The 14,688-nt window shown below is 33.6% G+C and overlaps 2 protein-coding genes across 2 annotated transcripts; both read right to left on the reverse strand.

Moving 5' to 3' along the window:
* Positions 1-1,691: 1,691 nt before the first annotated feature.
* LOC149410816 (uncharacterized) lies at positions 1,692-3,204 on the reverse strand. Its single transcript, XM_089648083.1, has 2 exons — positions 2,740-3,204; positions 1,692-2,557 (listed from the first exon to the last, which is right to left on the reverse strand). Exons 1-2 carry the CDS (start codon positions 2,963-2,965, stop codon positions 1,719-1,721), a joined length of 1,065 nt encoding a protein of 354 aa, XP_089504209.1. The 5' UTR covers positions 2,966-3,204; the 3' UTR covers positions 1,692-1,718.
* A 2,549-nt stretch (positions 3,205-5,753) lies between these two features.
* LOC149410817 (uncharacterized) lies at positions 5,754-10,339 on the reverse strand. The gene is made up of 3 exons (XM_089648082.1): positions 10,251-10,339; positions 9,299-9,456; positions 5,754-9,148 (listed from the first exon to the last, which is right to left on the reverse strand). The coding sequence occupies exons 2-3, from the start codon at positions 9,444-9,446 to the stop codon at positions 7,884-7,886; spliced, it is 1,413 nt and encodes a 470-aa protein (XP_089504208.1). The 5' UTR covers positions 9,447-9,456; positions 10,251-10,339; the 3' UTR covers positions 5,754-7,883.
* Between the last annotated feature and the right edge of the window lie 4,349 nt (positions 10,340-14,688).

Here is a 14,688-nt window from a genome sequence, read left to right on the forward strand (position 1 = left end):
ACCAAAGTTGATGTTCTCTCTCCCTCTTCCAACTTAACTATATGTACCCATATACCTCTGTAATTAATTTAATATGTTTTTATAAACCCTGATGAAGATTCGGATAGAACTGAAACCGGTTGGTAAGAAATATATATAATAAAGTGTCATTCAAACAAAGTTATTTTATTTTAACTATTATAAATGTAGATAGTTAGTTTACTTGAGATTTATAATAATCTAACCCTTAGAAAATGTTCCTTTTTTTTTGCATTTAAAAAAATTATTATTTTTAATTAACTAATTTCTTATTAAAAATTTAAATCATCATGTTGTGATATCCCTAATCTAGTTTTTTGGAGACTTTTTTTTCGACATTATTACAATGTTACTTTGTCATTTTATAGCAAATATTATACATGATGTTTCACTGGGACCCTGGGTCCCGTTAGTCTTATAATGCGGGACACAATGTCGCACACCTTTTCTCACATATTTCAGGATGAAGTGAAATCTTTGCAAACTTGCTTTACACCTTGCCACACATAAAGCTCGTTAGTTTTTACTATAAAACATAAAGATAATATTTGAAGAATAAACTTGTTTTTTCTTTTGTTGGCACAACCCAGGTACATATATGTATATTTCAATACCGAAGGGACCAATAAGTCCCACCGTTGTGAAGATTGAAGGTACAATATGTCCCATCGCTGTAACTAAAAAACCAGTCAACTTCAGTTATTTCCTGAAATTAATTTTCTATATTATTTCCTGAAATTAATTTCCTATATTTATCCTCATTAACTTAAGACAAAAATTATCCTTCCAAACTCGCTGCACAAAAGTAGTCTTGAAATCGTTAAAAGACAGTAGTTTGTTTAAAACAAAAGTCACAATAAGTAATAATGGTTTAAGTTTGTTTATTTATTTTTACCGTACAGTTCGTTGCAAAAATTATAAATATTTACAATGATTAAAAATGTTAATTTTTATGTTCAATGTTTGCGTATCGTTGCAGTTGACTGTAATTGCGTTCTTGCATAATTAATAAAAAAAAAATGTTTTAACTTTTATTTTTATTGACCCACGATTTTCTTCTCCAAGTTTTCATGTTCCTTTCCAATTAACGACGGAACATCTGTGTTCACTCAGCTCTATTCAAGGCAAGTAATGTATAGAACAAAAATATTTCCCTCTAAGATATGCTGCTGTGTTAACTAAAAACATTGTGTGTTTTTACTTACCACGGCAGCATGCCTGTCCACTTTTTGGTGTTTCATAGCCAAACCTAATTTTTCTCTCATTCCGAAATCGAAATTCGGGAGACTAATTAAAGACGATTATTTCGATCTGTTAGTGCTATATTGCAGAGCTAGAAATATTGATTGGATAAGAATTAATGGAAATAGTACCAATGGAAAATTAAACCATTATGTAAAAGGTATGTAGAAATTTCCTGGTAAAAACTCTACTTCGTTATTCTAATAACTTTGCAATAAAAAAATTTCAAGACCTAAAAAAACTAAATTCGCATTGGGTAATGAAAACAAATATGTATACAAATAATGTACTTTGAATCCACATTGACTGAAGAAACTTCATTACTTTTTTGTATGAAGACAAATTTTTTTTAGCAACAATCAATACCTCTTTCAAGTACGCTGAAAGTAGAGATAAATGCAAAAAAACAGCAGAGTTCTCTTCATATTTATTTTATAAAACATGTTTTAAAACCAATTCTATCTGAGCATTGACTTAGCATGAAATATGCCGAGGTGCCTCCTCACATTTTGTTTCTTTGTAAAGAAAGAATCGCATTTCGGACAAGGAAAACGTTTCCTATCACCGTGAGTCTTGGCGTGGTTATTCAAGGCACTCTTGTGGTTGAACAGCCTTCCGCAGACCTCGCAGTAGTACGGTTGCTCAAGGCTGTGAACCCGGAGATGGTCTTTCAAGTTATTCTTGCGACTGAACAGTTTACCGCACTCTGCACACGAGAATGGTTTCTCCCCCGTGTGAGTTCGACCGTGCTTCACTAGATCGCCAGGCATGTTAAAACTCTTGTCACAAGTCCCACAAGTGTAAGGCTTAACGCCAGAGTGTGTTCGTAAATGATACACCAAGTGATTGCTCTGACTGAAACTTTTGTTGCACTTATCACACGGAAATGGCTTGTCTCCAATGTGAATTTTCATGTGACGTCTCAAGTGTCCACTTTGGATGAAATTTTTGTTGCACAACTCACAAACGAATGGTTTCTCTCCACTATGAGAACGCATGTGTCTTGTTAAGTGACCCTTTTGACTGAAAACTTTATCACACTCCTCACAATGGAATGGTTTCTCTCCGCTGTGAATTTTAGAATGGCTTTCCAGTTTACTTTTCGAAATAAATATTTTTCCACAATCTTCGCAGTTGAGTTTTGTAAACTTCGTGTTATATTTCTTTTTCCTTTTCGATGTGCCAAGGTTTTGAATGCTGCTTGCTTTCGCCTTCGTAGAGATCGTTGTTTTTGTTCGCTCGTCATTTTCGCGAGACTCGAGATTAATAATGTTCTCCATTCGAGCATCTCCAAAATCTGAAACAAATGTGAAATTTTAATTGAACCTGTTAGAGAAGAGAGCAAAAAGGCTTTAATTGAACGGGGAATAACAACCGGGCATTTATGTAATTATTTTGCTACAAGCATACTGTCAGTTTGACGGTATTATTTGTGATTTCTCCTTAATGATAAATAATTAATAGAGTATTTACACTTACCTGTTACGTTACTTAAATTTGATGCGAGTCTTTCAGAACTATATTTTTTTACATCCTGTTCAAATATATCAATGTCAGAGTCAGGAGTTAGTTCATCATTCGTCTCACCGCCAAAGTATTTAATCTCTTCTATTTTAATGCGACAAGGCAGTTCACCAGCAGAGTTAAAAATTATATCCGATTTTTCAATTGACTCTTGTCCTGCGCCGAGTGATTCTCCCATCATGATTATTTAACTCAATTTGCGGCTTTATCTGTCAAATTTGTTATAAATTAAATTGCTCGCAATATAAACATAAATTTTATTGTGGATGTGAATCAGACGACCGTACAAAAAACAAAATAACACTAACAATGTGTTTGATTTTTGAGTTGGTAAAAAAACATAGTTTTCCGTTTATTTCTGCTCTTATACTAGGATACTATAATATCCTAAAATTATTATCCAAAACTTTTGATTTTGGCATCTCGACTTTGAAAAAACCATAGATTAAGTTATGAAATAGAAATATTTTATTAGAAATATTTAGTGATGACACAATCCGGACATAATAGTATTTCAGTAATCAATTTATCTGTATTTATTAATCAATCAAATTTGTCGAGTCTGAAAATAGTCGAAATGGATATTCGAATCGAAATTCTAAATATAATTGACCAAATGATTGAAATTTATAATTAATGTTTTGTTTCACTTGAAAGTTGAATTTATTCTTAATCAATATTTTTTGATTCACTTAGGCCGCCCGTCGGCGACAGACTTTAGTTGCGGCGACCGTTGGAAATGATTCCAAAATCCAACGGATTTTTATGCCACCAACTGTTGCAATGCAATTGACCCGGCAACTAAAGTCTCTCGTCTGCGGGAGAAAAAAAATTGGAACAAACTTTTGATAACTGTATTCAAAGGGAAAAAATGCTACTGTGGTTTTTTGGGGAAAAATAAAAAATATATATTCCAGGATATGTGAAGGTTAGTGCAACCTCACACATCCCTTAAATTTACACATATTGGTAGGATAATAGTAAAAATTTTAGTAAATACTAATAAATATAAAAATAAGCAATTATGTCGGGTGTGGTCTTGAGTGAGCTTGGGCTCAGTGGGGCCGCGGTCACCACCGTGTTGTCGGAGGTCATTGGCCGCATCCTGGCTCCGGTGACCCGGTGTCTCATCAAGCTGGTTAATCGATTCATTCCAACATTGTTGATGCGCTGTTGTATCTTCTACATCCAAATACAGGCGTTATTACATTGGATTCGGAGTCGTTTTATCGAGAAAGTTCGATAGTGAAACTATGCTCGTAGATAGGCTAGTAGAAAATGCATTGAATACATAGAGCTACAATTAGAAGCGCTATTGGGTACTAATATCTCGTTGAAACGTGCTCCACTATTAGATAGAACGCAATAAGCGGTGCGTAGACCAGATTGAGTAGTTGTAATGTATGGACTATCGTGCCTTTGTTGTGGTGTGTGTGGGTAGTAACTCAGTAAAGTAATACGTGATCTTGTACTGGTATTCAATTGGGGGCTGTTTGTAAGAAAAGAGATACTATCCTAGCATGCATCACCTTTTATAGAATCTCGCAAGCAAGTTGAAAATAAAAAAATAAAAATAAAACAATCTTGCTTGCACTTATACACATTAACACAAATACCACATTAGTTTTAGTTAGAGCATTGGAGGTAAAAAAGCTGAACCTATTTTTTCGCTTCATGTCGCATCTAAATATATTACATCAAAGATTGGACATTATATTTTATGCCCCTAGTACACGTTGGCCTAATGCATTGGGCCAATGCAGGACCACTTGGCGTATGCACGTGTTGGCCGGCCAACCCGATTATTGTCGGATTTCCTGCACACATCAAAGGATCTTGGCGCCGACCCACTAACGGCGTTCACACGTTGGCGCTAACTTTGACCGAGTGCATTGAGACAACGTTTACTAGGAGAATCACATTATTGCTGCATTTGTAAAATCTGTGGCCTATCATATTAGACAATGTGTAAAATTTCTTGCGTTTCATTGATGATTTTGAAAAAAATCACTTCAATTTTATCACGATGAGATTAAAGTTTACCCAAATTATGACTCTGCATCTCCGGGGAAAGATCATTCGATTAGTACATTGCCTGAAGCGACGAGCTGTGGCTATGAATACACATCACTAGTTTTTTTGTCTGTGGCTCAGGATTCTAATGAAACTTTATCTTATGTTATGGAATGTTATATTTATCGATTTTGAGGAATATTCTACCCTTTATTTTACGCGTTGTTTAACTAACGAATGTGGTTGTAAACAATTTCCACGCGAATTCCAATGAACAACATGAAACTGACTTATTTTTTCTTCCACTGTTTATCGGTTTCTGCCAATAAATTGAAAGTGAAGCGATTAAGGTCTATGGTAAGTAATTACAGATCTTGCACAAATTGTAGGTTGTGCTGAAAAGCGGGTTAGTCAGTTACAGCAGCGATAATTCAATACCGACCTGCAGCACTGCAGAATATATTTTCACCCTCAGTGCATGACTTTTTTATGTGACACCTCACAAGAGTGCTCCCGTCTGTAGTCTTTAAAGGCAGCGGAACTATGTCACTACCCGGTTGGGCAGCACTGTGAGGAGGGTTAAGGATAGGGTCTGTAGGAAGGTATTTATTTATACGGGTCTTGAAGAGGCCCGGATTACGTGAAGGAGGAAAAACAGATGCCGGTAAATCGTTTCACATTCGAGCCGTCTTACACAATAACGAGCCAAAGAAGCGCCCCGTTCTTATGAAGCCAACATCAACGGTGAACGGGTTTTCCGCTCATGTGCAACCGCATAAGTCTCACTACAGGTGGATCTATGATACCTCTAATTGGGAAATGATGTGAGGTATAAATAAATGTTTGCAGGAAAGACAATAATGGAGAATTAAAAATAGAACTGCAATATCGTCTCAGTTTTTAAAATGATGTAAAAAGGATAAATAAAACGAAAAACAAAGCATTGGTTTCCACTTTTTTATTTGTACTTTAAATACCCACACATTGAAATGGTGACGTAAGGAAAATTTCCAGCACAAAGGCTAACTTTTGAATCGGCCCCACCAATTTCCTACGAACTCCAAAAACATTTAATATAGGTAACCTAACCTTCCTTTGCCATTTGCAACTCTGAAAAGGGCGTCTAGTCAAATTTAATCAGCTGTCGTTTAATCTAGTGACAGGCCAGTTGGAATAAAGGTTCCCACTATGCAAATAGTTTAAAAGCCATCCGACGCCACTGTGTAGAGTGAACATAAAGATTTTTAAGCTAGCTTTTCATAATCAGCTCTGCTTCCCAGGCGATCGTTATACTACTAAATACACAATATTGACTAGAAACGAGTAACTTATCAAGATAGTAGTTCAAATATTGTAAAAGTAAATATATTAAACATACGTAAAATTAAATAGCTATCACACAAACAAAATATTAAAAGTAGAGATCATATAAAGACTTTACGAGTACTTAAAATTATCAGAGTTAAATCTGCCGTAGTCAGATTAACTCTCAAATACCTAAGTATTTACTATTAAGTGGCATTTCTTTGGAATTTTTACCTATATTAGAGATCAATCGTTGAGCAAAGAAACATTATCCCTATTAATTTAAAACACGAAACTAGTTAACTCCGACTAAGCAATCTATCTATATAAATATAATATAAATAAATATATAAATATATATATATAAATAAATATATCTGGGTTCGAGTCCCAGATGTGACCGTTTCCTTTTCTGATTTTTCTGTTTCAGATTTGCGTTTAAAAATCACTAATATTGTCTTCAATATTTAAATATATAAATGTTCGTTTGTTCAAAATCTTAAATCTCCTTCACCGATTGCTTTGAAATTTCGACATAACGTGGAATTCGAATACGCGTGTTTTTGTATACCTATATTTATATAGAAGTCACCTGTGACGGTAAAAACCAGCTGTTGGACGTAAAAGCAACACGCGCTATTGTTTCTCTATCTGCATAGACAGACTGAGCCAAAGCAACGCGTTGCGGGGTACAACTAATTAGCAAACAAATTCGCGATCACGTATTTTATGCTTAAACCTAAAAACCTAGTCTTAACTAATTCGTAAGTACAATTCACAACTTTGAATTGGATTGCTGTAAAATAGACAATCAAATAGTATTCAAAAGATATGATCTGTTCATGCAACCTAAGAAATATACAAAGGTAAACTTACACGAGCTGCATAAGCTTACTTTAGGTAACATGTAGTGTAGCTCTGATGAGGGCGAGTGACAGCTAATCGAAACGTAGATCCACTCGGTTATCTAAGGAACTTGCACGAGACTTGAGCCGCGTTTACGGAATCTAGAAAAACAGCTACATAGCCGAGTTTTGTAATAGGGGTATTTATGGCCGAGAATTGTGATGAGGCTATTTATAGGGCCGGGCCACATATTAAAAGCTATGATTAAAAACATTTATAAAAGCTTTTATAGCATCTGTAAAACAGTTTACTTCGATATGGCAAGTAAGCGCACAACTGAGGAGCGTTTTTTGCGACAGCTATATAGACAAACTAGCCTCCAGCCTGTCACACACAGCACAGCTACGTAGTTCCCTTTGATCTTACCGACAACCGATGGGAAACTCATTTCTACATAGCATTTAATTTTAAATATAAAGCCGACTACATAGCTATTTTCTGTTATGCTATATAGCTGTTTTGCCATTGTGTAAGCGTGGCGTAACGGTAAATAGACTGGATAGCTGCCAATATAACTTCACTCTTTCAGTTCGTTGAAGAACTAAAATAATATTACATTTATAATAAATCAAATAAACCGAATTAAAACATGATGATATCAAGAGGAACAATCAGGGGAAGCATGATAAACCATGAAGACCCGCTTATTATTTGGTTTGATAATATACGATGAACGGAAAGGGGGAAAATGTGGGACAGTTAAGTCAAACAGGTGTTTGAAGCAGAATACTAGACTAGCGTGAATATGACGATGTATGAATGTGGGTGAATCAAGTAAGCAGTATATTCCCGGATAGAGGTGTGTGAATTCATCTTCAATGTTTACTCCTGCGAAAATATGACTTTTTATCAACTAACCATTTCATTTTGATAGTTCAAGTACATTCAATACTACTCGTAATTCCTTCACCATGCTGCGAAATCATGTGTTGCGACAGAAGGCTTTCCAGGAAGAAGGTTTTGTTACACACTCCGCACGTAGCGGGTTTCTCGTGAACCACCATGTGCTGTATCAAATGGCCGCTCTGGCTGAACACATTACCACACTCATCACAAGAATAAGGCTTCTCACCGGTGTGCGTTCTCATGTGCCGTTTTAAGTTGTTCCTATCGCTGAAGGTCTTGCAGCACTCTTCACAGCTGAAGGGCCGCTCTCCCGTATGAACCCTCATGTGCGGTATCATCAGACTTCTCAAACTAAAGGACTTACCGCAAACTTCACAGGAAAACGGCTTGTCGCATTCATGTGTCTTGATGTGTTTATCTAATCTACTTTTGTTATAGTACAATTTACCGCACTCTTCACAAGCAAATTGTTTTGGAAACGATTTATGAGTTAGCGTGTGTTTGAGTAAGTTGATTCCGTCGTTGAACGATTTACCGCAATCCTCACAAGAAAACGGTTTGTTATCTTCATCGTGACTTTTAAGGTGTCGTACTAGGTCGTTTCTATCGTGAAACATCTTTTTGCAAACTTCACAGATAAAAGAATCGCCTTGGTGAATTCGTGTGTGTGCTAATAAATGAGTATTCTGGCTGAATGTTTTGTCGCATTGTTTACAAGAGAATGGTTTGACGCCGCTGTGGGTTCTTTTGTGCTGTAAATAAATTATTTTGTGACTGAAAGTCTTACCGCATTCATCACAGTCAATGTGTCTATCTACAATATGAGTTCTCATATGTTGAATTAAGGAACTTTTCTTCCCAAACGATTTACCACATTCTTCGCAGGTTTCAGGTTTTTCGCCTGTATGAACTTGCATGTGTTGGTTCAAGTGACTACTTTGTCCAAATACTTTTCCGCAAATGTCACAGGCATAAGGTTTGACCCCGGAATGAGTTCTTGCATGTCTTGCAAGATTATTTCTATCACTGAATGCTTTGTTGCATTCAACACACGTGAAAGGTTTCTCGCCAGAATGTATTCGCATGTGTTGAATCAAGCTCGGTCGTTCGTTAAATGCTTTACCGCACTGTTCACAGGCAAATGCTCTTTCATCTTTGTGCACGCGAAGCATGTGTCTTGTCAAATTACTTTTCCACAAAAATGTTTTCTTGCAAACCTCGCAAGTAAGTTTAGTTACAGACGGACAAATCGATTCACGTGATGTTTCAGATTTGACGAAGCAATCGCTTTGATCTGAAAAAAAACAGGTAAACTTAACCACCTTCTGTAAATATTCAAAAGCGGTAACTCCACTTATTATCTGCATTCTGTTACAAATTAATTTACATGTTCAAAAGAAGTAAACATTTTGAAAGGTATTACCGATGGTATAAATATACTAACCGATCGCAGGAATGGGAGAGGTGCCATTCGGCATTGGAATTGTAGAGACTAGAACACATTCAGTTTCTTCCTTAATTTCTGAAACCTGACAAATCTTTTCATGGTAATTTTTGTAGATAACCGGGGCCTGTTCGACTGAGTCATCCATTTTGAAAAGCCTATGGAACAAAAAAAAACGCATTTTTAAAGCACATGAAGAAAATAAATTAATCTTATCGAATTCCATTGCACGCTTAGTACGCATTAAATACAAACAACACTTGGATTCAACTTAATTACTACAATAAATAACTATTTATGTGTTAAGAGATGGTAAAAGATATATTAAGTTCAATTTTTTCTCAATCGTAGTTAAGTTTGAAGCTTAGGAAATATGCACAAATTATTAAAGTAACCCAAACTAAACCCTAAAAACATAATTTGGGTATGTTTACTTAAACTCCCGACTTACATAGTGGTCTCCATTCGATATCTGAGTTGAAATCAAGTGTTGTTTTTATAAAAAGCCTTTGCACGCAGCGGAATTCGACAAGTTTACCGAAAATAATACATATAAAAAGTAAACTCTCGGACGAAATAGATTAATAAAATACACTATTTTAAATGTGTGAGCCCAAGTGAGCTTTTACAAACATACACAAAGTTAATAATGTAACACAAAAATACGAAAGAGTTATTGATTTTCTTAGCGATAACAGCATTCAAAATTTCGTATTTAAATAACTCACCATAACCATTGAACAGGGACCAAATTAACATTATTTGGTTCAAATTTATTTATAACGATCACAAATCAACACTAACTATTGATTTCATTTATTCATTACTCTAAAAAATAAAGAACAGTAAATAATGACAAAAAATATATTTTTCACTGCGGTGAGAATCGCATCCGTAAACTTTAAAATCAAAGCTAAATATCGAAACGAAAGAAATGGTTTATCACCTTTACCTGTTATTATATTTATTGATCTACATGTTTACAACCTCCCATCCCCACCTCAAACGACGTGCGACGAACTGACACTTGACATTGCTGACCATAATTGCTGACATTATTCGATCGATTCCATAGATATTGCTAGTTAAATATATTTAGAGATGGGCATAGTCTAAAAATGCATTAAAATGTTCGATTATTAATATATTTTTTAAACCGAATGTGTAAATTCATTAGAAATATTTATTAGTTATTTATTTTAGTTTCGTGGTTAGTGAATAATGTTGTTCTATGGTGAATTTGATCTCAATAATGAGGTTTTCGATTGAATTTTAAGTCAATAACCATTAATAAGTGTGCCATCACTAGCATATGGACCGTTCTGTTTCGGTGATGGTGTGTCTGGGAAGAACTCCCAGATCTGGGGGATTTTAAATTTCAAAGGGAGAAAAGGATTTTGAGAATTAAGATTTTGTTTAAAGTGGCCATCTGAATTAAAGACTGATGTGAAGAAACTTGTTTTTCTGTAATGTTTTGTGTTAGTGAAATATTAAATCTTGGTGAGGAAATTTCCAATGTTGTCATAAACTTTTATGTAGGTATCTGGCTATGGCCCGGTAAATAAATATTTTTAGTATTGGAATCACTAGGCTTATCTTGCCAGGGCTCCTACCAGAGAGCAATTTGACGGACGTAAATCTCTCTCATAGCGAACATAAAATGGGCCGGCATATCAGTGCTCTTTAAGCTTGGCTTCAGATATATTTATGTCTGTCAAGTTGTTCTCTGCTAGGAGCCATGGCAAGAAAGATAAGCCTAGTGAAACTCTTACTAAAAATACTGACATACTGGCTCTATCTTTACTGAGTATCGTTAATTTTCTTTTAATTTTTTGTGCACCGTCAGTTGTTATTTTTCGCGACAACGTATAAATATAACAAAATCCAAAGTTTTGTAGGAAATATTAGCTATCAATAAAAAGGGTGGTCCATCTTATACGCTGGATTTAATTTTGAAATGAAATTTGTAATGTGTTTTAACAATAACAAGACGTTATCTTTTTGTATTTCGAGCCATTTTTAATAACTTCAATAACAGCAGATAACAACTGCCAAACAGTAGAGTTGCCAACTTAAATGTAAAAAAACATGCAGACAAATTTAAATCTCTCGTACCCGATGGACCACCCTTCGAATTAAATAAAACATTGTTTTTAACGGAAAAAATACTCCCCCTTCATATTTCAGTGTCGCCCAAACCTCCAACGGTGTTGGACGCGAGTGAGCGCCGTAAGCGGTGAATAAATAAAATAACACCTTCAACCCAAGACAAATTATACAAATACATAAATTTACGGAAAATATATTTTTTTGACCTGGAAAAATGGAGGAAGCGGTTGATCCGCATGCCTTCATAACAAAGGCGAAACAAAACATAAGTGACTTACATACAATCATAGAAGAAAATAAACTTACCAAAGAAACCAAATCAAAAATGATGAAAGAAATAAATAACATCATGGAAATGATATCGCACATGGCAATAGAATTAGCTAAATTACAAGAAAAGTGTGATATTCAAGAAAAAAACCAAGCACAAAAATACCCATTTTCATACTCTTCTGCAGTAAAAAACTTAATATCACAAACGCAAGAAAAACGATTTCCTATAATAATTAAAAGCTTAAAAGAAGAAGACACTGAAAAAATAAAAGAGAAAATACAAAAGATAAAAATATCGCAGTTGGGAATTCGAGTATGCGAAATTAAAAAAACAAAAAAAAACCTTATAATAACATGCCCAGAAAAAGAAGACGCAAAAAAATTAAAAGATAAGATAAATGAAGTCGACAAAACCATAATAGCGGAGGTACTTCTGAAAACGGATCCATGCGTAATATTCAAAGGTCTTGACAAAGACTATACCGAAAAAGAATTCTTAGAAGACATCATTGAACAAAACAACGACATCAAAATGATATGTGAAAAATACCAAGACAAAGAAATATTACAAGTTAAGGCCATCATTACAAACAAAAAAACTAACAGCAAAAACTTAATACTACAAACAAATCCCGAAATGAGACTACATCTTATTAATAAAAAAAAAATTCATCTAGGATTCATGAGAATCTATGTAGAAGACTGCAATCCTCTTACCCAATGTTTCCACTGTCAAAGATTTGGACACACAGCACAAAAATGCTACAATAGAATGAATAAACCAACATGCAAGCACTGTTCAGAAGATCATCCCATCTCCGAGTGTAAATCCCTGGAACTGCCACCCAAATGCGCTAACTGCAACTCAGCTAACAAGAAGAAAGAAATAAACTCCTTGAACAGTAAAATGAATGAAGTAGACCACCGAACAAACAGCGAAACATGTAAGTTCCGATCTTACATGCTTAAATTAGCCAAAGAAAGAATTAACTACGTCATTGAATAAAAATCTTATAAATAATTTTGTATTATACAACCGAAAATGCATTAAATGGATGATTTCTTAAGTAACGAATTAGAGTTAAATATTAAAATTCAAGAATATGAATGTATATGTACCGATTCGTGTAACAAAATTATTTCTAAAAACATCAATGATATAATTATTATGCACATAAACATCCGTAGCGTTCAAAAAAATTTAGATGAATTAATTCTAAAAATAAATAATTTAATTAAAAAAACCGGACTTTATAGTGTTATCCGAAACATTTACGAACGCTGAGTCACCGTCTTATAACTTACCTGAGTACAACTATATTTCTACCAAAGTAGACATCAATAAAAATTCCGGAATAATAATATTTGCAAGCAATAAATTTAGTATTGTTAACATAATAGAACATCCAATACACTTAGTAAACTGCATCGAAGTACATTTCAAACTCGGCAAATCCATATACCATCTAATAGCTATCTATAGAACGCATGGCTCGAGTATTATTACATTTATTAATGACCTCAAATACATATTATTAAAATTAAAAAATAAACTTTGCTTCGTCGTAGGAGATTTTAACATTAATATTAATGAAAAAATAGAAAATAATAACAAAAATGAATACATCAATTGTATGACTGAACAAAATTTTATATCTTGCATAAATAAAAATAGGTACTAGGGAAATAAAAGAACATACTCCATCTTGTTTAGACCACATTTGGACAAATGTAAACATTAAAGATCTTCACAAAATAAAATCAATTGTTTGGAAAACTAACATAACTGATCATCACTCATGCTTACTTCTGTATAATAATAATATTAAACATAAAAAACATAATTTAATAACCAAAAAATCAACAATAGATATGACTATTCTCTCTGAAAAATTAAAAAAAGAAGATTGGAATAATGTTTTAAACAGTGATGATACTGAAATTTGTTCGACTTACTTCGAAAATATTATGTCACAACACATTAAAAATTCGACAACTGAGATAACAACACACATAAAATCAAAATTAAGATGTTTAAAACCTTGGATTACCAAAGGACTTATTATATCTATCAGAAATAAAGAAAAACTTTACAAAATAACTTTAAAAAATCCCCAAGATGAAAAAGCATATATTTTCTATAAAAAATATAAAAATAAATTAACATCTTATATTAAAAAAAGTAAAGAAGAGTATTTTAAAAATAAAATATTATCTTCAGAAAATAACCATAAACAAATGTGGAAAACTGTTAATTTCGCCATAGAAAATACAAAAAAAACACAAAACATTAAGTACATTGAACATGATAAAAAAATTATAGATGCCAATATACAGCCTAAACAATGTGCAAACATATTAAATTCCTTTTTTGCAAATGTTGGGAAAAATCTTGCGAAAAATATTCATAAACCTTCAAACCAAGAAAACCATAAAAATAAAAATATACAGAAACGTAATATACTTTCAATTTTCGAAACAACAACAGAATGTGAAATCTCGAAAATAATAGAAAATATGAAAGGAGGTTCGTCCCCCGGTTTTGATTCTATTACGACACACATGTTAAAAACTATGAAACCTCACTTAATAAAACCTATCACTCATTTAATAAACTTAAGTTTAACAAATGGAATTTTTCCAATGAACTACAAAACCACAATAATCTCACCTATTTACAAATCTGGAGATCCACATCAAGCAACGAATTATCGCCCAATATGTCTTATTTCTAATATAGGAAAGATCTTTGAAAAAATAGTAAAAAAACAATTGGTAAATTTTCTAGATATCTAATAATAAAATATTACACAAAAACCAGTTTGGCTTTATAAAATCACTCAGCACACAAGATGCTATTGCTAACGTAACTTCATACATTTACGAATCATTAGATAAAGGTAAAAAATGTGCGGGTATATTTATTGACCTTAGAAAGGCATTCGATAGCATATCCCATGAGATGCTATTAAAAAAATTGAATAATATCGGCATAAAAGGCAACGCGA

The sequence above is a fragment of the Hesperophylax consimilis genome, chromosome 27 (genome assembly GCF_061612785.1).
Source record: "Hesperophylax consimilis isolate HC1 chromosome 27, BYU_Hcon_1.0, whole genome shotgun sequence".
Lineage (NCBI taxonomy): Eukaryota > Metazoa > Arthropoda > Insecta > Trichoptera > Limnephilidae > Hesperophylax > Hesperophylax consimilis.

Coding starts and splice junctions, on each gene's coding strand:
- LOC149410816 (XM_089648083.1), bottom strand. CDS start 2,965: ATGATGGGAGAATCACTCGGCGCAGGACAAGAGTCAATTGAAAAATCG. Junction 2,558..2,739: donor AAATTTAAGTAACGTAACAG/GTAAGTGTAAAT, acceptor CATTTGTTTCAG/ATTTTGGAGATGCTCGAATG.
- LOC149410817 (XM_089648082.1), bottom strand. CDS start 9,446: ATGGATGACTCAGTCGAACAGGCCCCGGTTATCTACAAAAATTACCAT. Junction 9,149..9,298: donor CTCTCCCATTCCTGCGATCG/GTTAGTATATTT, acceptor GTTTTTTTTCAG/ATCAAAGCGATTGCTTCGTC.